The 21,625-nt window shown below is 41.1% G+C and overlaps 1 protein-coding gene across 2 annotated transcripts in view; it reads left to right on the plus strand.

The window, feature by feature from the left end:
- The window catches only part of hip1 (huntingtin interacting protein 1), a 73,760-nt gene that overhangs the window by 26,804 nt on the left and 25,331 nt on the right, over positions 1–21,625 (plus strand). For both annotated transcript variants that reach the window (XM_084718076.1, XM_084718077.1), the window contains exons 2-14: positions 5,952–6,015; positions 7,484–7,626; positions 7,798–7,854; positions 10,460–10,540; positions 12,700–12,776; positions 14,130–14,191; positions 16,226–16,366; positions 18,305–18,362; positions 18,502–18,577; positions 19,928–20,071; positions 20,619–20,716; positions 21,158–21,230; positions 21,366–21,549. In XM_084718076.1, the coding sequence (XP_084574202.1) occupies positions 5,952–6,015; positions 7,484–7,626; positions 7,798–7,854; positions 10,460–10,540; positions 12,700–12,776; positions 14,130–14,191; positions 16,226–16,366; positions 18,305–18,362; positions 18,502–18,577; positions 19,928–20,071; positions 20,619–20,716; positions 21,158–21,230; positions 21,366–21,549 (1,258 nt within the window). The remainder of the gene's footprint in view (positions 1–5,951; positions 6,016–7,483; positions 7,627–7,797; positions 7,855–10,459; positions 10,541–12,699; positions 12,777–14,129; positions 14,192–16,225; positions 16,367–18,304; positions 18,363–18,501; positions 18,578–19,927; positions 20,072–20,618; positions 20,717–21,157; positions 21,231–21,365; positions 21,550–21,625) is intronic.

Below are 21,625 nucleotides of genomic sequence, written 5' to 3' on the forward strand. Positions count from 1 at the left end.
AAGAGCGCTGCCTTTGCTGCTGCTACGATCACGGAGCGATCGTGACGCGACGACATATATCTCCAGGTCTAACATGAAAATCGAATTGCCGGGGCACGCATTAGTCACATGCTCTCGCGAATCGAGAGTCAGTCAGACGCAAGGCAGAGCAGAGGGGATGGGGAAGTGAGTCAATGAGGGAGGGCCGTTGCATTTAGCAGGCAGAAGATGCTTCCTCTCTCTGGGCTCTGTGCACTGACCCTTCAGTGGACACAGCCAGGCGATGATCAGCATATCAATGCCCTGCTTTCTACAGAAGGGGCTGATTGGGGCTTGCCAGGCCTGACTTAACATGCTTTCAACACTGTATCAATAACACTTTGTTCGAAAGCGAAGCCATGGCGGAAAAAAAAGATGTTTCTGTAGATACCAAGAAGGGGTTTAGTGTTCAGCTGGCGAGGAATAGTTTGAATCCATATGATAACTGTTTTGGTATAGCAGTGAAAGATGAGGTGAGGTCGTCCTCCAGTGGAATTAGTGACGTCGGTTTCTCAGACGGACTCCCCCGGGGCTGATCTTTGCTCTCTATCCTCATAATCACTTGCTTCTCACCTCCGATTTAATTTCTCCTCGTTGCACTCTGTCAGCTGGTCGGCGTGGCCGCCCCGCGAGGAGCTAATAGGCCATTGATGCATCGATGCCAGCAGCCAATGCCAGGAGTCCCAGGCAGCTGGCACTCTCATTCAACCCAAACACAAAGTACAAAGTCTCACTGTGGGCTAATTGGGTCATCCTCATGTGGGAACCAGTTGCACTGGGAGCTTTTCAATCATCCCTTGATTTTTGTGTGTGAGTGACAGATAGAAGAGGGTTTGCAGGATGAGTCGAAATGACACAACACTGGAAAAATAAAAACAAAGGGATGAAATTTCTCTTCTTGTGATCTGAATGTGACATTAGCTTCAATAAAAACGTCTTAGCTAAAGCTTGGTGTCATCTTTACTGCATGACTCTCAGATGACATTAACATAATGTCATGTTTGCTGTTTTGACAGATTAATAAGCAGGGCAGTGACACAGGAAATGACACAAAAAGCCACTTCCCTCTTGCAAGGCAGATGTGGCCTGAGTGTGAACAAAACATTCTGACAGAACTATACACTGAATTTTGTCTTGAAATATGATCTCCCTGATAAAGAGTCTGTGTTTCTTGTTAAAAAAAAACAGTACAGCCCTTGCATAGAAAAAGCTCTGATTAGCTTTGCATGCTAGTGGTGGAAATTAAGCTAGTGCATTTGTAGTTTTTGCACAGATGTGAACAAAGCCAATTAAGTATGCTAAAAGATAATACAGTGCAGCAAGCCTTGAATCACCCTAAAGGTATTTGTGTCACAATAATGACCTGCTCACTGTACATTATACCTCTTTTATGTTCAGTATTAAGCTGTTTTTTATGCATTCTCACGCTAGCAATGAAGATGAGATAACAACAGAAATTACTGCAAGTTGATCCCTCCTACCTGTAGTTATGCAGAGTTTGAGTCTTCTTCTGGTGAGTTAATTTGTAGTTTATTTGTCAACAGAAGTGTAACTTCTTACAAAGCACCTGCTCAAGTTTAACTCTGTGACCTTTCCCTCATTGTTATGATCAGAGGAAACAGATCGTGGGTTCAACCACAGTTGTATTTCAGCTCTCTTTTGCACAGCTCAGACAGGACAGTGAAAGCCCCGCTGTGTTTGACCTTTACAGTACACTCACTCACACACACACACACACACACACACACACACACACACACACACACACACACACACACACAGACACACACACACACACACACACACACACACACACACACACTCGCAGCCAGAGTCTTGGCTCAGGTTGTTGCTGCTGATGCAACAGGACAGGTGTTGAACTTGTAGCTCCAGTGGACAGGAGTGGAAGCCCGGCGATCGTCTTTACAACACACCGACCGCAGCGTCTCCTCGTCATCGGCAGGATTATGAGCCGAGCACAGACGATGAGGAATTTAAAATCAGAGATTTTTGAACCAGCAGCCAGCTCCACATTCCTCCTCCTCCTCCTCCTCCTCCTCCTCCTCCTCCTCCTCCTCCTCCTCCTCCTCCTCCTCCTCCTCCTCCTTCCTCCTCCTGCTGCTCTTCTTCCTCCTGTCCTCACTCTGCTTCAGCGAAATCCTCCTGTGCTGTGACTTGATCTGAATCTCACTCGTAAATTAGATTTTTCGGAACACAAAACTCGTGTTTGCCAACTTGCTGGAGCTGCTGACGACATGTCACTCAGATTACACAGCGGTGGTGTGTGGAGGAGGCAGTCTATTGTCTGCCGCTGCTGTTTAGACAAGAAGACAGGAGCTGCTGAGTTTTGAAGCAGATTGTTTTTCTCTAATCCCAATTTAGTTTTTGTTCTGAGCTGTGTATTTGAAGGGATTATGGTTATAAATAAAACGTCCTCTGGACTGAGTTTGTAGACATTTTAGATTCAGTCGGTGACATCTGGTAGCATATTTGTTCTTCGCTCAAAGGATACAGAAGGGTGAAAACTGATCATTTTAGCAGAGTGTGTTGGGTTTGTCTCATCCTAGTGACACTGACTACGTGCACAGAATATTCCTGGTTTTGCCCTCATTTTGAAAAAGTCAGTATTCCTACAAGGGTGTCACAATTGTTCAACTCCACATTTCAATTTGACTTTAGGTTTAAACATATTTTGGTTAAGCACCGAAGGCTATGCCATTGTTAGACTATCAAGACTTGATTTGTAAAGACCAGCAGAACATTGGTTTTATGCCCTGACAACTGTCATGACTATTTTCAAATTTTAGCCGGTAAGATAATAATAATAGCGTATCCTGTATGTCTTCATCAGAAAATGCACCACACAGAATAAGGCAAAATTCAGAATATCCAAACGTTTACATGACCTGTGACAAAATCAGAATATTGTCATATTCAAGTGATGGTAGTGGAAACTGAGTGTACATGTAAACGTAGCCACTGATAGCGACCAATGCTCTCGAGTTCCTCTTCTCTCCCTCCTTGCTTCCCCGCCCCTCCCGGCCCACTCCTCCTCCCATGATTCCTCGTGGTGAACTTCCAGTCCTGACAGCTCACATACTGGAAGAGGAGGAGCAGACTCAGGACATCTGTGGGAAGTGAGATTATGAAACAAGCCTCACCCGTCCTCTGCTGACCCCGGTCATGATACCGTGCAAACCATACCGACAAAAATGCATATTTGACTGTATGTTTTGTTTTTTTTTTAAACTCTGGTATGTCAGATCAGGGTTTGAGTTGAGGGGCTGAGATGTGAGATTTTCTCTACTTGATTTTCCTCTTGTGTGAAACGTGGTATGTCAACCAGATGCTGCACCAGAACACCTTGTTTTGAAAACCATCTGAAACGGCTTAAACTTTCAAACAACGCGGGGCTTAAACTTAAAGCAGGAACATTTTGCGGGCTCGTCTTCATATTTATTTCACCATACACTTTCGGTATGGCTGCCAAACATAACGTTGCTGGGACATAAAGAACAAGAATCGCATGACAACAAGTACAGGGTTTTCTTTTTTTAATCCATGCTTAGTCTTTGCTCTTGCTGAAAATTGTTGGGTCTCTGTAAATAATATAAAGAGCGCAGTCTAGACTGGCTTTATATAAGAAGTGTCCCGAGGTAACTTCTGTTTTGATTTGGCAGTTATAAATAAAACTGACTTGACTCTATGGATGCAGCTCGTGCATGTGTGCGCTGTAGACTGTCTGGTCTGAGTTCTGCCTCTTTTGCTCCATCAACATCATGATAGTTGATATTTGGAAAATAGATTTTTGACTTCCATGAATCAGTTCAGAATATTCCTTGTCCGCATCGCGATACATCTAAGAATCAAATATTTCCCCCACGCCTGCAAGGCTCACAACTGCTCAACGCTCACTCGCCAAGTTGACATTTGAGACTCTGGAGGCTGAGATAGATTTTCATTGTGTCTCATTGGACTTATACATGAACAGCAAAGTATTTAAGTAAATCATGACTGGATGTTTGAGGAATGTATGATAGCTTCAAAGCTCAAAAAATGATATTCTGGACAGCCTGAGAAAGCTATATTAAAAGCTATATTTGCAGGATACTATTAGTTGCAAGGAGAAATCCTGATAGTTTTACTGAGGTTTTGCTAAAAGAAAGTGGTTAGACGTAGTAAACATTATACCTCCTGATCCTACCTGGCTTCAAGGTATCCATTAATTCCTGGTAATGGACACCTACTAACTATTTCCAATGAAACTGTCTGTTCATTGTTCTAAATTAATGCACTGGAAGGAGTAACCATAGCAACAGAGACAATGTCACAGTTACTGCCTGTCAGAACTTACCGACACCTCATTTCACATAAGCAATCGTCTCACTACTTTGCTTCCTCAGGCTGCGGCAGACGGTACTCGTGTTGAAGCGTTTGTGAAAATTGTGAGATTCGGGGACGGTGACATGGCTGGATAGCTCGCAAGTCCTGTTGGGAAACATGCTGTGAAATTATGTTGTATGTGTATATGTAAATTATAAGTATATGTTTGTCAGCTGTATGCAAGGTTATTGACTTTGAATCTCACTAGCATAACATTAACTTTCCAAAGAGTCATATAGGTATATAGGTACTGCCTGTTTGCTGTAGTCGTGAACGATGTTTCCATCGCATAAGAACCTTGCGGGTGGTTATGATTTGTTCCAGGTATTAGTCAAACCCTGAGGTGTTACCAGGCATTTTGATTGTAAAACACAGGGTGAACATAATATAAACGAGATGATTCTTTCTGAAGTGTTGAGGAACCATGATGGATGGATTCCTCAAATTTACACAACCATACAAAGCTGCTAACGTAGCTGCAGAATCTTATAGTCTTGTTTTAAGATAAACCAGACGCTTTTCTTTCTTTTGTCTCCATCAAATGAATAAACTTCACATTGTGGGTTGTAACCAGTTGTAACCATCAGTAATCCTCACTGAGGGGAATCCCTGTCAGCATTACCAAATCTGCAGCAGCTCACTCTACCATCAACACCACTGGTTGTTACATTTCAACCTGTCAAAACCAAACGCTACCACCACAACAACAACTTTGCCATAGTCATGATGGCTGTCAAACTGTGCGTGTCACTATGTATGTTTAACCGTGTCTGTCTGCAGGAGGCACACATAACTGAAAAGTGGTGACACCTCTCCAGAGCTTCTGTAAGACGAGTTCGATGATACTTTAATTTGAGCTGAGGCTGGAGGGGGGTTGAGTTTGAGCCCGGCCAACATTCCTCAGTAGATTTCACAGCACAGACACACACTCCCCTGATCATCCACACGTGAGGAATTGTTGGGGCTGTCTCATTTAGTTTGCCTGCTCACAACCCCGTTGTTAACTGCACTCGCAGAGGGCTGGTTTCCTCGGAAATGTGAATGCAGGCTCACGTATGTTTATTTCAGTGATGCGTTCTGCCCGCGCTCTTGTAAGAGACAATATACATGATTGTTTCCATTCTCTACACATTTTATGATACCAAATCCTGTGATTCAGCCAGCCACGCCGCCCTTTTACATGCACTTTGCCCGCATATGTGTGACTTGATGAGACAGGTGTTTGCCTCTGTAGCGCTCCTCAAAAGCAGAGAGGAGCTCAGGCCTCTCAGCTGCTGCCTTGAATACCAACTCTGCAGAAAATGGGTCAGTCACCCCGTACTAAAAAACTCTGCTGCCTCTCATTCCCCAGGTGATGGGAGAGGAAAAGGCAACTTTCCGAAAGGTGGAAAGGTGCCAAGTTTTAAAATGAATTATTTGACAGTTGAAGGTTTATATATACATGTATATGTGTGTGTGTTTTTTTCTGTGAGTGTTGTGTGAAAAAAGCTGTGGGCTGATTTGTGTTCTCTCTTTCTCTCCTCTGCCCTTCCTTCCCCTCCTCTTCACAGGCTGTCAGCATCAATAAGGCCATCAACACACAGGAGGTCGCTGTCAAAGAGAAGCATGCCAGGAATATCCTTATATTGTCTGTGTGTGTCTGTGATGGGAAGGAGTGTGTTTACCCTGATTTTTCCGTGTGGAGCCGTTGCTCCGCGGCCGGAGGGTTATGTCAGTGCAAGATCACAACAACAAACTTAGTATAACCTCGTCGTCCACACGTGGCCCCGCTGCAGAGCTAATTTAGTCATGTCATAGTCAAGTCCAGATACGCAGACAGAGGGGAGCGTTGTTCTGCTGAGTTTTATCTCTTAATTTGGTTTCAGCAAACACACGAATAAACACAAAAGAGCAATCATAAAATCCGGGGGAGGTCAACAGAGTATATCTAGGGCTCATTATTTTTTGTTGTTTTGCTTTTCAAAAGAGAGATTTGCATTTACTTTGAATATTAAATGCTGCTTAATAAGTTTAACTTTTTCCCACTTTGGAATACAGATTCATCAGCAGACAGTCAGCAGCTCGTTTGTTTTTGTCTTTGTTTTCACTTATCAAAACCATTGTTTGAGCTGTAAACACACTGTAGTAATCATTGTCTTTTTGGTGTGATGTTAGAAATATGGGTTTTCTGGAAGATCTGTAAAAACATATGAATAAATAAAAAAAGATGAGTCTTAAAGGGATATTTCAGATTATTTGAAGTGGGGTTGTATTATCAGTAGTCAGTGTATTACCTACTTTAGATGGCAGTCGACACTCCCACAGTTATGAGAAGCAGAGAGGATTGCCAGCAGGGAAACTAAGCAAAGCACTGCTGTGGACAGGGTTACCAACAACATGTATTATAAAAAACTGTATCAGTTTTAGTGTATGCTGTATTTAAACATTTTCACCTCTTAACCTCGTTGTCAGACAGCCTTTTCTGACACAAAACTGCCATCATGTAAGCCAAATATCACTCTCTCCAAATCAACCAAACTCCACAGGCAAAATCATTCATTTTACCTCACAGAATAGAGGAGTCGCCTGTCTACCACTTCTTCTATTGGTTAGTTTGCTTGTGTTGTTGTGTGACTTTGGTGTATCCGAACTAACCTTTTAAAACACCAAATACACTCAAACATTCAATATATTTGGTTTATATAACAATGTTTTCCCATTAGAGAAGTTGTCTTATGACAAGGTAAATGGTGATAATATTTCAAATATATTATACATTTAAACTGATAGTGACTTTGGTTAGGTGGGCCCTTTTTTATGTGGATAAATTGTATTTTGTGTTTCTTAATTGAGGGAACCAATATCATACGACCTGTCTTCAAAAAATCTGAACTATGCCTTTAAGTATATCAGTGTCACATTCTTGTAAAGAGAAAAATAAATAGACAAGGACTTAAAGATAGACGTCACAACAGAGTAAACAGGGAGAAAAGGAAAGCGTGAACAGGAAAAGACAGAGACGGATGTTAAAATGTAACACTGGTCATGAGCCAGACTTGACGTCCTGCCCTGTAACACAGCGATCCTTGACCGTCCCTGTCACCCTGCATCTTGGGGACTCATCATGAGAAAGGCGCCCACACTTTCTGGGCAGCGGTCAACCGGCTTCCTCTCTCCAGCAACGCGGTGCTCTGCTGGAAGTTCTGCCATGTCTTCCACAAGCTGCTGCGAGACGGACATCCAAACGTACGTAAAAGTTACCGTAACCGTTTCCGTTTCCACACGCCATAAAATGCATCTGACCTGTTGTCTTTTCCACTGTGGCTTTATCACGCCTCATCTGCGTTCAGTTAAATATGCCTGATGAGTCCTCTTATATTGACTGTTCTCCCCCGCTCCTCTCTGTTTCTGCTGCAGGTGATAAAGGACTCCATGAGGAACAAGGCTGATTTAACTGATATGAGCAGGATGTGGGTAAGGACACAGAGATTATTATATAAATGTGGTCATATCACAGCGCACAGTCACAAGTCTCAGCAGTACGGCCTTATGCAACAGTTCTCTACTGGTGACTTGGTGTATTTTTAATATTAAAAGATTAAACATGGACGTAGAATCCGTCAGCTCATACAAGAAGGAAAATGACTGAGTTCATTTCATTGAAGGTTGCAAGTGATTCTGTCTTTGCTGGTCTGCATAATAAAGAGAATGGAAATCGACCTTTCGCTAAGCCCCTCCCCTTCTTAATTGCTGTTGCTGTGCCTGTCAAGTTTCCATCCTTTGCAGTTCACAGCGAGAACAGCGGCAGCTTTAACACCAGAATCAGCAGCTTTTGAAATACTACGGCTTTGATTCCACAGAGGAGTAAACAAAAGCGCTCTCTCATTTCTAGCTTGCGACCGTGGATTTTGTCAGCTGAAATGATGACTCTTGCCAGCATAAGTGTGACTAGCTAATGTGAGCTAATGCTTGAGTCAGCTGAGAAGTCCACCTCAAACGAGAACCCTGTAAAAGGTTCTTCAATATGTAAAATTAATTGAAGCTCAAGCTTCAAAAGTTCAAGTAGACATTGATTGGACAGTGAAATACAGCATGAATATATTAGGGCTGACAGATTTGGAAAAAAAAACCATCTAATTCCTAAATTTCATGCGATAAGATTTGCATCATCATTATAATAATAATTCTCATTTTCACTGAAAAACATATTGAATGATTTTTGCATAGATCTCTAGTTTTTTAGGTGTGTAGACTATGACGTTTAGGTCAGGACACCTCTGCAGTACAACAATATTTGAATTAATTTGGTGGGAAAAAGCTGAGATTCTGGTGGATACAGTGGTATCTAACTCAAATTTGGCTGCAGGTAACATTACTGCAGGTGGTAAACTAGTTAGCTGGATATGCTAGTTTAAGTCAAATCCATGTTTGCTTCTGTTTTTTTTACTTTTCTGAACATTTACAAACTCATTAGACAGCAAGTATCACTCTTCTTTTGCTTTTCTCTGAGCCTCATGCACAGTGCTTCAGCATATAGAGAAACTTGACAGTACTGCGATGCCTAGTTACAGTTCCTAAGCTATGATTGGACAGTTGCTGTTTGGAGGAGGTTCTTAACGCCAGGTGATGTTAATGAAACCAGCAACATGACTGGCTGGACTTATATATATTAAATAGCATTTTTTCCCCCTTTTTTTGTCATAACATTTTGATTTCTGTTGAGGTGTAAAGAGAATTTCAACAAATATAGCAAAAATGCTTCTAAAATACATGACTTTGTCTACGTTTAAGGAAGTTTTAAGGAAGTTAAGTTTATTTTCATTAGAGCAGAGCCACCAACTGACTCCTCGTTATGGTCGTAGGATTACATGCCTGCTGTCGGTCTTATAGAATGACAGACATTGTGGCTGGTGATGGACAGAGCCATGTGAGGTGTGCCAAGTGTGATTGTTGGAGCTCACAGCACGTCGCCTTCCAGCTACTTGTTGTGGCTAACAGACAGTATTATTACATAAGCTCGTCTGCTGGCTTCTCTGTGGGGAATCTCACCTGTTTCTCGAGGTGTCAGCGGTAAACACTGAACATTACTGAAGAAAGACTTTTTGGTGACAACACTTGCATTGATCTAAGCGATGCACAAGTGTCTTCACGGCGTTGCTGCAGACACCCCTGATGAAATTCATGAGGTTTATTGTGTAAACTGCACTCCATTAAGCCACAAGCAGAACAGTCACTCGTCAGTTATGTCTTAAGCAACATGAGCCTGGGTGGAGAGGCTCTGCTCCGCTCTGTATCCCTTGATTTATTTTGTGATGTTTCTTTACTCAGTTTTTTGCTGATGTCACTAAACAGGAGGATACAGGAAGTTTGGTCCCTGTGACCAGGGTTGTAGCCCCTCTTTCCTGTTGTGTCATCACCGCCTGCCCACCCAGACTCAAGGAAAAAGGAAGTGAGAAGCAATTGGCCAAATAGCTACTCTGTTCAACTTTTCCTCACTTTTAAAACCAGGGACATTTCCACACAGAGTGGACTGAGCTGAACCTGCTGAGATAAAAAGTCAGAATTGAGACTAAGTCATTATTATGACATAAAAAGTCAAATTAGGGTCAGATTATGAGATAAAAAAAATTAAATTATGAGATAAGAAGTGATAATTGGGAAATAAAAAGTCACAATTGACATAAAAAAGTAATCATTATGGGATAAAAAGTCAAATTCCAGGTCATATTTATGAAATAAAAAGGTGTTATTATGAGATTAAAAGTCACAATTATTAGTTAAATGTCAAATTAGGATCAGATCATGGGGTATTAATTTGAATTTATGAGATAAAAAGTCACGTTTTGATATTTTGGACTTACCATGGGGATATTCTTTTCTTTACAGGCAGAACGTGAGTTTCCATACCTTGTGATCTCTCTTTCATGTTTATTGTATGCTGCCTTCAGCCAAAGTGCCACAGTGAATTTCCTCAGATGATTTCTTTTACCCGCCAGTCTTCCAGGCAGGGAAAAGATCATTTTCCACCTTTGATCATGTCTCTGTCTTCTTTCCCTTCATGTCTCTCTGTCCCCCCCAGGGTCACCTGAGTGAAGGCTACGGGAAGCTGTGCAGCATCTACCTCAAACTGCTCATCACCAAAATGGAGTTTCACATCAAAGTGAGTTGGCCTGGCCTATAAAACGCAGCTCCGGTCTCCCTCATCACTCATTATCTTTGTCTCAGACTCTCCTTTTAGTGCGAGTGTGTCTCTGTGGGGGACTGGCTTCATAGAAAATTCTGGCTTTTACACTAATGGCCTCTCAAGAATCTGTAATGTGGCCTTTTTATGAGACAGCAGAGCGGTGCAGGGACAGAAGGGACGCTGTTGATGATATCACAGGAAGACGTGGTTAGATGTTGCACTGATGAGGGCTAATTTTTAGCCAGGGGTGAGGGCGGTCTTAGAGGGCATTTTGCCACAATGTAACCTGAGAATCAAAAAGGTAACGTGACACTCTGGCGGTTAAAACCACTCAATCAACTTGTATTTCACCTTTCTATACCCTGTATTTGCTAAATTTGTTGCTTATACACAGCATGCAGGTCGATCCATAAGCCTCAAGTGTCTAAAACAGCTGAAATTCTCTCGTCACACACCAGATTAAAGGTCAGTTAATCAACAATCTGTCCAAGTTTACACAGTCTCATATTAACTTATCACCTGCAAAGAGCTGGTGAACTAAAAATAATATTTGGCTGGATAATTCTTACTTAAGTAATCGCGGTGTACTGCATATTTGTATATTTAAATAGAAATACGCTGCCTTTTGTATTATTTTAGCAATATAAGGTGATGTGTACAATATTCTTTTGTCACCACAAGAAAATGGCACTAAACCTCGTAAAACTTTCACAGATTTTCATGCTACAGTTTTATGGAAATCCCAGTTTAACAGGCAGGCAGTCAGCAGCCTGTTTGATGCAAAGACAGTTTTGTTTTGACTGACTTCAACAAGTGAGACAAAAATTAAAGAATGCACAGGAGCAGTCTGAGCAATACATTTACCTGATTAATTCAAAGGGTTTCATCTCAAACACTTTGCAGTGGATCAGATCATTTTACTTAAAGCTGTTCTTGTCAATATTTTTAATGTAAAAGCTACTACTTTCATATTTTGTTGATTTTTGAGACCCCTTTGGACAAAAGTGGTAATGTTTCCACCATAATATCCACAAAATATAATGCCATAAATAAAATGATCTAAATTAAAATCTCATCCTTCTTGATTTAAACTGGCTAACATACTACTCACTATTACTTTGCATGGAAAAAGGTGAACACAGGCTTGTTTCATCTGATTTCATTTTTTGGCCCACAGCTTCACTGTTTTGATTCACTCTTTTGACTCTATTCAGTCTTGTTTTTGGACGAAGCATGAACCTAGTTGCAGCTGAAAAAACTTTATCATACACTACCTGTCTTGCTCTAAATAGCTGACAAACAAAGTTAGCAACTAGCTAGTGAAAACAGTGGAGCGTTTGGCAGCTAAAGAGCCAGATATTTCCCTCTCTAGATGGAGGAGACCAAAAACAGAGCCAGAAGAGAGAGAATATAGGACATTCATCAGGTGGTGATTAACACAACTCTGAATGAATTATGCTTTTTATCTGCTGGATGTATAAATAAGCAACTGTTTGCTAGCAAGTTCTCATCATATCAATTAAAATGTGATGATGTGTCAGTATCAAAGTAGCTGTGCTGCAATATAGAGCATCCCCCATACAGTTAAAGCTGTAAATGTTCATTAACATGTACTGTCTGTATTTTAAATAAAAGAACCAAATAAAAACAAAGAAACATCCTAAGCAGGAAACAGAGAAGAGCATCTCTGTTAAGAAAATTAACACTGTAGTATAAAGACACAGTTGCAAGACAGTACATATTCACTATACAACAGCAACAACAGCAATGACAAAATTTGAAGTACAAGTACCTCATATTCATACTGAGTAAATGTACCAGCCAGGTAAACAACCATATTATCTTTTTGGCTAAAGGCCAATTGAATCAGCATGCTGGCTGTAAATTATCTTTCTTTCAAAGTCTTACAAAGTTTTTATTATTTTTTTTATTAAATTTCACAATTTACACAAATATGCAAAAAGAGCACCGTTCCAACCCCACAACAAACACCCCCTGTTGTCACCGCTAGTTAAACTCTCACACTTGGCTGTAAATGATCATGCGTTTGTCTCAGGCGGACGTCAGGATGGCCGAACTTGTTATCTGAGTTTAAAGCTTCCCCTTGTTGTCTTCTTCTTCTTCTTCTCTTCCAGAACCCCCGTTTCCCCGGCAACCTGCAGATGTCAAACAGACAGCTTGACGAGGCAGGAGAGAACGACGTTAACAACTTGTGAGTGTGACGTGCTGCTGCTTTGCCTGTTGTTACTGTGACCGCAGGATCCAGATATTAATGAGCTTCAGTGTCTTGCTCAAACTGTGCTGACCAGTGTGCAATTTAATCATTATATTTGCTGGATACTTTAATCATGATGCGCATGAACACACCACAAGAACTCATTAGTCGAGACAAATCAGTCTCGAGGTTTTATTCAGCACAACGTTGGTTTAAAAATTCAAATGCTGAACACATAATAGTCATAAGTGCGTTTTATTCTTCCAACAAAGTCTTCATACTGTCACAAACCCCCTGGTTTAAACAAAGGCCTGGTTAAAAAAATAGAAAGAAAAGGTTGCATGCATTGCTGCATTTTTTAGTCTCCCTCCAAACACTTCAGATCTGTGGCTGCTGCAATCTGCCTGTGTTTCTGACCTTTTTGGCTTGTCGTCCCTTTAAAACAAGCTAATGTCCACTCACAAACCACTCATCCGCGGCTAGTACCCCTTTAAAATGTGCCTGTTTGGGAGGGAAGGGCATTTCAAGGAAAAAAAAGCATTTAATGTGAGATAATCTACTGGCTGTTGTCGTTGCTAACAGATAGCTATTTGGGACCAGCTATTTGAGAACCGGCTATTTCTATTTAGCTTTTTAGGACCAGGCTATTTAGCCATTTGCGACAGGTTGTAATTATTTTTTGCTATTTGGGACCAGGCTATTTAGCCATTTGGGATCAGGCTATTTAGGCTATTTCTGGGAACGAAAGCATTCATTTCGACATCACTGATGCTTGAAATGATTAAGTTCAGCAGAAAAAAAATAGCAAACTTACAAGACTTTGCTACAGTGTAACATGTTTGGTGTCTGTACTGTAGTGAGTGAGGGAGAGCGAGCTATACCCAGCATGCCGTTCAGCAATTTAACAGTTAATACGGGAGACTCCTTCCACTTTTGTTAGATGTAGGCGGTTTAACCAAAGAGATTTTCAGAGACCAGAAGAGTTTTTAAAAAAAAACTTTTTTTTTTTTTTCAATTTGTGTAAGTGAATTACTTCAATTTGTGACCCGTCAAATATATTCTCAGGCTGGGATCCTCTGTGCTGTACAGTTTCAGGTGTGCATTGTTTTGGGTATTTTCAGTCCAGCTTAAATATGACTCAGCCGATCAGAATGCAGGAAGGAAGTGATCTGGTATTTTAGTGGTGAAGTAATGGTGTTGACTCAATCATTTAGTTTGAAGCAGCAGTAGATCTGTTTCTTGATCAGAGTTAACCACAGTGGTACAACAAAATACAGACCTGTGTTTGTTTGCTGAAAACATTTTTTTTTTTAAAATGGTCGCCTCTCTGTCTGTGTCTCCCCTCTTTAGCTTCCAGTTGACGGTCGAGATGTTTGACTACCTGGAGTGTGAACTCAACCTCTTCCTGGGTGGTAAGCTATTCTGGTCTGACTGTTCGCTCTGTGCTACCAGCTGTGCTTATCTGAGCATGACATAACACATGCACACACACACACACACACACACACACACACACACACACACACACACGCACAAAATGATGATGTTCAAAGTTGACACTTTGACAGACAGGAAGACGCTGTCTGACTGACAGAAATAGATGCTGCAGATGATATCGTCAATGTGATCAGAGCGTCAAATCGTCTGCTACAGCCCCGTTAGTGTTTACATCCTGTACTCAGGCCCTTTTGTTGTCTGGGTGAGTCATCCGAGGCTAATGTCTCTTAAAGTATGGACGGGGCTAAAAATAGACGGCTCGGATATGACCAGGAGAAATGCTGGAAAATCTGTGCGCTCCATTCATAAATACACAGAAGGAAATTACAGTCATGTTTCTCTGAATGATGAGGATGTTATCTCCTCCTCCTCCTCCTCCTCCTCCTCTTCTTTCCAGAGAAATGGAGATCTCTGCCAAAACCACACCTCCATATTAGTGTTCAGGGGCTGTATTACAGAAAAGTCCCATCTGAGGTGTTTCGTTTAGATTGGAAGATAGACTAAGATAAAGTTTGTCCCAACTTCGAGTTGCAGAAACAAATCCCAACTAAATTTAGGAATCCTATTTTACCTTATGTCATACTACCTTATTTCAGGTTAATTAATCCTAAATATCAATCCAACAGCACTTATCATGTTTATGTGTGTTACCTAGCAACAGACACTACTTTTCTCATCTTGTTGAGCTAAAGAACTTTTTGGCCATTTGTTTGTTTTTTTAAACATTGAAACATGCTGAAATATACGTTGATTCATACAAAACAGATAGCAAAAACAACACTGGGCACTTAACTTTATAGACAGGTGAGTTAGAGGTGTTAGTAACATCTGGAAAAATCCAACGCTAAGTCAGGAGACAAAGAAAGAGAATGAGTTAAAATAGCAGATATGGTCTTCGCCATATCTGGCATCCATTGTGTAAAAGCAATAAAAGAGCAGCCATTCAAATTAAGCAAGTTAGCTAAGACTACTTTTAGCTGCTGTGGGTGAATACTGCCATTAGTGAACAATACTGTTAGCCACTGTTAGCAAACACTACCACAAGCTGCTGTCAGCGAAAACTACCATTAGCTACCGTTAGCAAACACTACTGTTAGCTACTGTTAGCAAACATTACCATTAGCTGCTGTTAGTGACACCGCTGTTAGCTATTGGTAGCAAACACTACTGTTTGTGATCCCTACCATTATCTACTGTTAGCGGGTACCACTGTTAGCTACTGCTAATGGACACTACAGTTAGATACTGTGAGCTAATACTACTGTTAGCTACCGTCAGCTAGTTAGTAAGTTTTAATAAGTTAGATAGGACCTGCCAGTTAGTAAGTTTCTAATATGGGCCCAGAACAAAATGGCATGATTTGTTTTTTTAATCTACAGCACATTAGAGTCTGTGTTACCTCAAATCTCAAAGCTCATGTCAGCTTCCTCTTCTGGTCTGGTGTATTTTAAAAGCATCACGTCATCCCTGGGTAAAGAGGCCAGGCCTGAAGTGACCCAATGTGTGTGTGTTTGTGTGTGTTTCTGTGTTTTCTGGCAGTGCAGGAAACCACGCCTCTGCAGTGTACACAGGCTTCTGGGGCCTGGATTTAAGCGTGGTGTGAGCAGGGTGGCAGGGAAATGAAACGATGGAGGCAGAGACGGAGTCAGACAATCCTGTCAGTGTTCAGGTTGCTGCTCCCTCTCTGCTCCACTTTAAACCCTGCTTTCCTGCCTGTTTTTAATTAGCAGGACTGAGTTGTTTGTTGCTTTCAGATGTTTTATTAGTTCATTTCAGAGATCACAGCCGCACAACTTAATTGATTCATGAAAAATTCATGATGGATGAGCCTCGTGCACGTCTGTCTCTCTGTGTGTTTGTATCAATAATCACTGATGAGCGGTGACCTGATGGGTTTAAACCAGTCTGCATGTATTGATCAGGGTGTGTGTCTGTGTCTCCTCTCCCAGTATTCAGCTCTCTAGACATGTCTCGATCGGTGTCGGTGACGGCGGCGGGTCAGTGTCGTCTGGCCCCGCTCATCCAAGTCATCCTGGACTGCAGCCACCTGTATGACTACACCGTCAAGCTGCTGTTTAAGCTGCACTCCTGTGAGTGACGCACACCTCTGTTGGTCAAACTGCACAACTACAGCCTCAGTAGACACAGCACAGTTAAAGGGAGATGCCACCTATTATAATAATTCTCCTACAACACAGCACAGTTAGTCATTCTTTATAAATGTTTATCAAATCTATAAATCAGTGGTCATCAGTTGAGCTGTCATTCTAAAGTGAACTTGTTAACAGGTGTGAATTTGAGTTTTAACCTTGCTTGGGAGCCAGAACTTCAACAAAACTCTTATTTGTCAACCAACTGGTCACATCAATCGAATCAGTCATTTTTATCCCAAACATTCATGAGGGAGGTGCGCATTCATGGGACTTGCTCATAACTTAGACTGAGACTAGTGAACTAGTCTAAATGTAAGCTTCAGTTTAATCATCAGGGAGTTAATCTTCAGTAACATCCCTAATCAGCAGACTCAACATCCCCAAACTGATGAACAAGGCGACTTGTTCTGCTCCATTTGTGGACACGTTTCATTCACAAAAATGTCACCTGACAGCAAGAAGCAGAACTGATCAGAAATCAATAAGAGAAAACACAGTGTAGCACTGTCAATAGCAGCAGTTAATGTCATTGTCAATTAATCTGCTGATTATTTTCATGATGGATCATTTAGTCTATTAAATGTCAAAAAGTGGAAAAAAAACATCCAACTTCAAAAATCGCAATTCAAAATCAATTCAACAGTCAAAATCACAACTTTCCAGATCCAATAGTGATGTCATCAAGTTGCTTGTTTTATCAGACCAACAATGCGAAACTGAAAAATATTTAATTTACTAAAAACAAGAAGCAAATTTCCTTTTTTTATGCTCTTCAATCAACTAATTGTTGCAGCTCCAATCAGTGGTTGGACTTGAATCAGTCAATCAAACTTTATTTGTACAGCACCAGCAACAGATGACTGACAAACTGATAATAAGACAGAACGAGTAAAGACTTTAATAGAACTAAAAAGTGAAATAAAAGCTTTAGAGAAAATAGAGTTATATAAAACCTTGACTGAGAACTAGATAAAATAAATTATAAAGACAAAAGGAAAAAAAACCTGATAAAAACAAAACAATACTGATAATAAGAAAATAACTGCTAATGGTGAATAAAATGAAGTAAAAGTGAATACAGTTATGCTACATAACTTCAGTAAAATAAGTGAAAAAAGTCTCTAAACCATTTTTACTCAAAAGTCAGGCTGAAGAGATAGATGTTTAAATATTTTAACAACTGAAACAATTTCTGTTGAAAATGTTACTACAGTTGTCAATGATGAAGCGCCCTGAAAACTAGATTGCCAAGTCACAATGAAGATGATAATATAGTGAAGAGAATATTAATTTTGCATTAGCCTAAGTTTATTTTAGTTATACGACTCACATGACTCATATGACAGATCTGGACCACTCGAGAGTTTCATTCATTAAAAATTAGCGAAAGCCAGAAACTCTCTGGAATCACTCGCTCACTGAGAAACACATCTGTTTGTCTGAGTGGTTCTTGTATTAGACTCATCGCCTCTTGAGCAGCCTTGGATTTAGATGTTGTGTGTCTGTCTAGCTCTGCTTTAAGCTCTTAAACATCCTGCAGCGCAGAAGTAATTTGTCTGAATACTTCAAATGGGTGAAGCTTTTCTCCAAAGATTCAGAGGTGTCGTGCTCCTCTCAGAGGTTTTCAGACCCTTTGGCTCCTGAGTCCTTTCAAAACTCCTCTCGATAGACTCAAAAACACCTGCAGTTCACTTTCAAGCCTTTTCTCATTTTTAGAAAAGGAGTTTTTTATACATTCATGCACAAAATCTCATTCATGTGTGCACTCAAACTTTATATATACAGGATACCTGAGTAGTTTTGGTGTCTGAGCACTGACCTGTGTGTGTGTGTGTGTGTGTGTGTGTGTGTGTGTGTGTGTGTGTGTGTTTGCAGGCCTTCCAGCAGACACTCTCCAGGGCCACAGAGATCGCTTCCAGGAACAGTTTAAGAAGTATGACACACAGACAGAAACACAGCCGGTCACAGATTCACTGCACTCACTGTGACCCTGAGGACGGAGCCCTTAGCACCGTGCTGAATGAATTTGATTTTCTGATTTCCTCTCCTCTCCTCCTCTCTCTGCGTTTCAGGTTAAAGAGTCTCTTCTACCGCTCCAGTAACTTGCAGTATTTCAAGAGGCTGATTCAGATCCCACAGTTGCCTGAGGTGAAGACCAGCCGCCCTCACAGAATCTTAACCACACCTAAACCCCGACTTTACCCACGACGCTTGTTTCTGTTTGCCAGTTGGTTAATTAATCCTTTTAGTGTCTATTCTGTGGAAGGCCGTATTTTAATCTTTGTTGTGGCTCAAAAACTGACATCCATAGAGACGTTTTGTTTCATCTTAAACCAGTGTTTCTGCAGATTAATTCCATACCTGATATGATTCAGTGAAATTAGGTACAATACGAAATTAATAAGTTTCTGTTTTTGTTAGATCTCCATGTATCTGCACGGTCGCCATATTGGAGCATTCAACGTCCACCAGTAAACAAATAAGAGAGGCAGTCTTCACTATAAAATCGACTGTAACTTGCTTAATTACGGACAGATTTTTATGAAATTTGTTTTCTCATAAACCTGTCACGCTGAACATGATAGTGGTTACTTGTTGGAATTGAATTCATTTACTCGGTGGGGCCGATCTCATCAGCTTTATAGCAAATCATGAACTTTCTGAAGGCCACAACTTCCACTGGCACATGCAGGCTCTGACCTTTGAACAGGCAACATCAAGTTTAAATTATTTAGAATTTCACATTTTGTGAGTTTCTCCAAAAATGTAAATTTCTGTTTCTTTTATACTGTTGTAAAGCTGCCTGGTTGCTCGTATTGTTCTAAATTAATGACAAAATGTTCAAAGTTTATATAATTAGATGAACCAAGCACACCGGTTACACTATTCTGTGCATCGTGAAGAAACTAAAGCTAGTATTATGCTTTCTGCATCCGTCAGTGCGCGAGGGTCCACTTGGCTCCATGTAACATAAATTTCATCATCAGAGGATGCACACGTCTGGTCTGTGCAGACATCTGCATACCTGCCTATTTGTTGTGACCGTGTGAACTCAAGCAGTCTCCAGAAAGTAATGTACATGTCCATATGGGGCTGTCATAGAGGCCTAAGACTACACTAGACAAAACAGAAACACTTAAATAAACATTTTGCATACATCTATATAAGAAAATTTACACTAAAGTATAAAAAAAACTTTTCTTTCTGGCAGTTGTGGTGCCATTGCAGTAGGTGCTTCACCATATGTTTCCTGGCAGAGATCTGTACTCTACAGGGTGACCTCTTCTTATTCTATGAAATGAATTTCAATATTCAAGTGACTTTTTAAACTTAAAACAAACGTCACAGTTTCAGTGGTTGAATAAAGACTTTTTGGGGCACTTCTAGCTGCATTATTCACATCCTGATCTAAATTTTGCAAAAGCCTTGTAGATGCGAACAATAACAACAACAAAAAAATAACAGAGTGATTAAAGTTGTGCTTTGTGCTTCTTGCAGAACCCTCCTAACTTCCTGCGTGCGTCGGCTCTGTCGGAGCACATCAGCCCCGTGGTCGTGATCCCCGCTGAGTCGTCGTCTCCGGAGTCGGAGCACGTGGTGGAAACAGACGACCTGGTGGACACAGACGTCCCCGTGCTGCCGGTAACTAAACAAGACAAGTATCCCTGAATGTGTCCTTCTGAAATGTGATTCATCTGTTCTGTAGACGGTCGGCTGGTCGGCTCACATGTTTGCACGTGTTGTTGTAATCAGCGATCAAAAATGTAGGAGGGATGTTGTGTCTGTGGGAGATGTCGGGGGGGGGGGGGGTCATACAGTGAAAGAGATAGAACAGGAAACAACCTGCCAGCAGTGGAGACATTAATAGACTCCTCTGTGAAAACATCTGGTTTATATTCATGCTGACACGTCATGGTGTTAATTACGTTGACTGTCACATAGCTGACTGTTGAAGCTGAACTTGGACAAAAAACAAATTTTTCATCTTGTAAACACAGGAGATAATGAACCATGGAACCACAATCCAGCTGCAAAACACCTGGATCATAGGTGTTAGATCAAGACATAAAACTGTAGGGGCCTTATGGTGGGATTGTATGTACAAGCTTCAATAGATTATGAATGTGTTTTAGAATTTATAGAGATAATTGTCATAACATTTGCCTTGTTTTTTCTCCTAAACTGTCAGGCTGCTTTAGAGACCAAGTTTGACGACCTGTTCGGCACATCAGCGGCGATCGACCCCTTTAACTTCAACAATCAGAACGGCATGAGGAAGGATGACAAGTAAGGCTTGAAAACATCACATTCTGATTTGTTTTTCTACACCGAAACACAACATGTGACTGTTCTGATCAACAAGAGTTCACGTAACAGAAGAACACCAAAGAAAAACTTTAAACATATTGATGGTCAGCTAACTGTTGTGGTATATTTTATTCTTACCCAGAGTGCACAAGTAAGAAAAATAATAAATTCTCGGGGACTCACTCAAATGACCACATTTGGGTCCCAGGGTCTCACTAAATAGAAGACCTGTAAAAAAGTCTGTGTGATCACAAATATCGTTAGTTCATTATGTTTGTTTTGTTTAAGTTAAAGACAGCAACACATAATCATAAAATGTGACAGAACTCCAAAACAAAATCAAGCAGAATTTTCATTTTCACCTATGAAAATACAGTAATTGATGTAATTTTTGATCTATATTTTGTCTGTCCCCATCAGAGACCGTCTGATTGAACAGCTGACGAGGGAGATCCAGGCCCTGAAAGAAGAGCTGGAGTCCTTCAGACTGGAGGTGAAGAGCTCACAAATGTCTTATCTATAAAGGATCCCCAGAACCGCGGGAATCGGCTGTTCACCTGCTCCACATCTGTCTCGCCTTTTCTGCTTCATTTCTCTTTTTTTTTTTTGTCTTTTTGTCCCTCATCAGAGCGGTCGCTTGTGTCAGGCGCTGAGGGGGCGTGTTAGCGAGCTGGAGGCGGAGCTTGCAGAGCAGAGCCACCTGAGGCTGCAGGCCGCGGGGGAGAGCGAGTTCCTGAAGGCGGAGCTGGAGGACCTGCGGAGGGTCAGAGAGGACACGGAGAAAGAGCAGCGGAGCCTGACGGAGATAGAGAGTAAGGATGGACTTAATGCCCCTCTGTCTCCTCATGGTCAGGAAGATATCGATCACATCAGAATGTTTAATTATAA

This window comes from Lutjanus erythropterus, chromosome 4 (assembly GCF_056507025.1).
Source record: "Lutjanus erythropterus isolate fLutEry1 chromosome 4, fLutEry1.hap2, whole genome shotgun sequence".
NCBI classification, from domain to species: Eukaryota; Metazoa; Chordata; class Actinopteri; order Lutjaniformes; family Lutjanidae; genus Lutjanus; species Lutjanus erythropterus.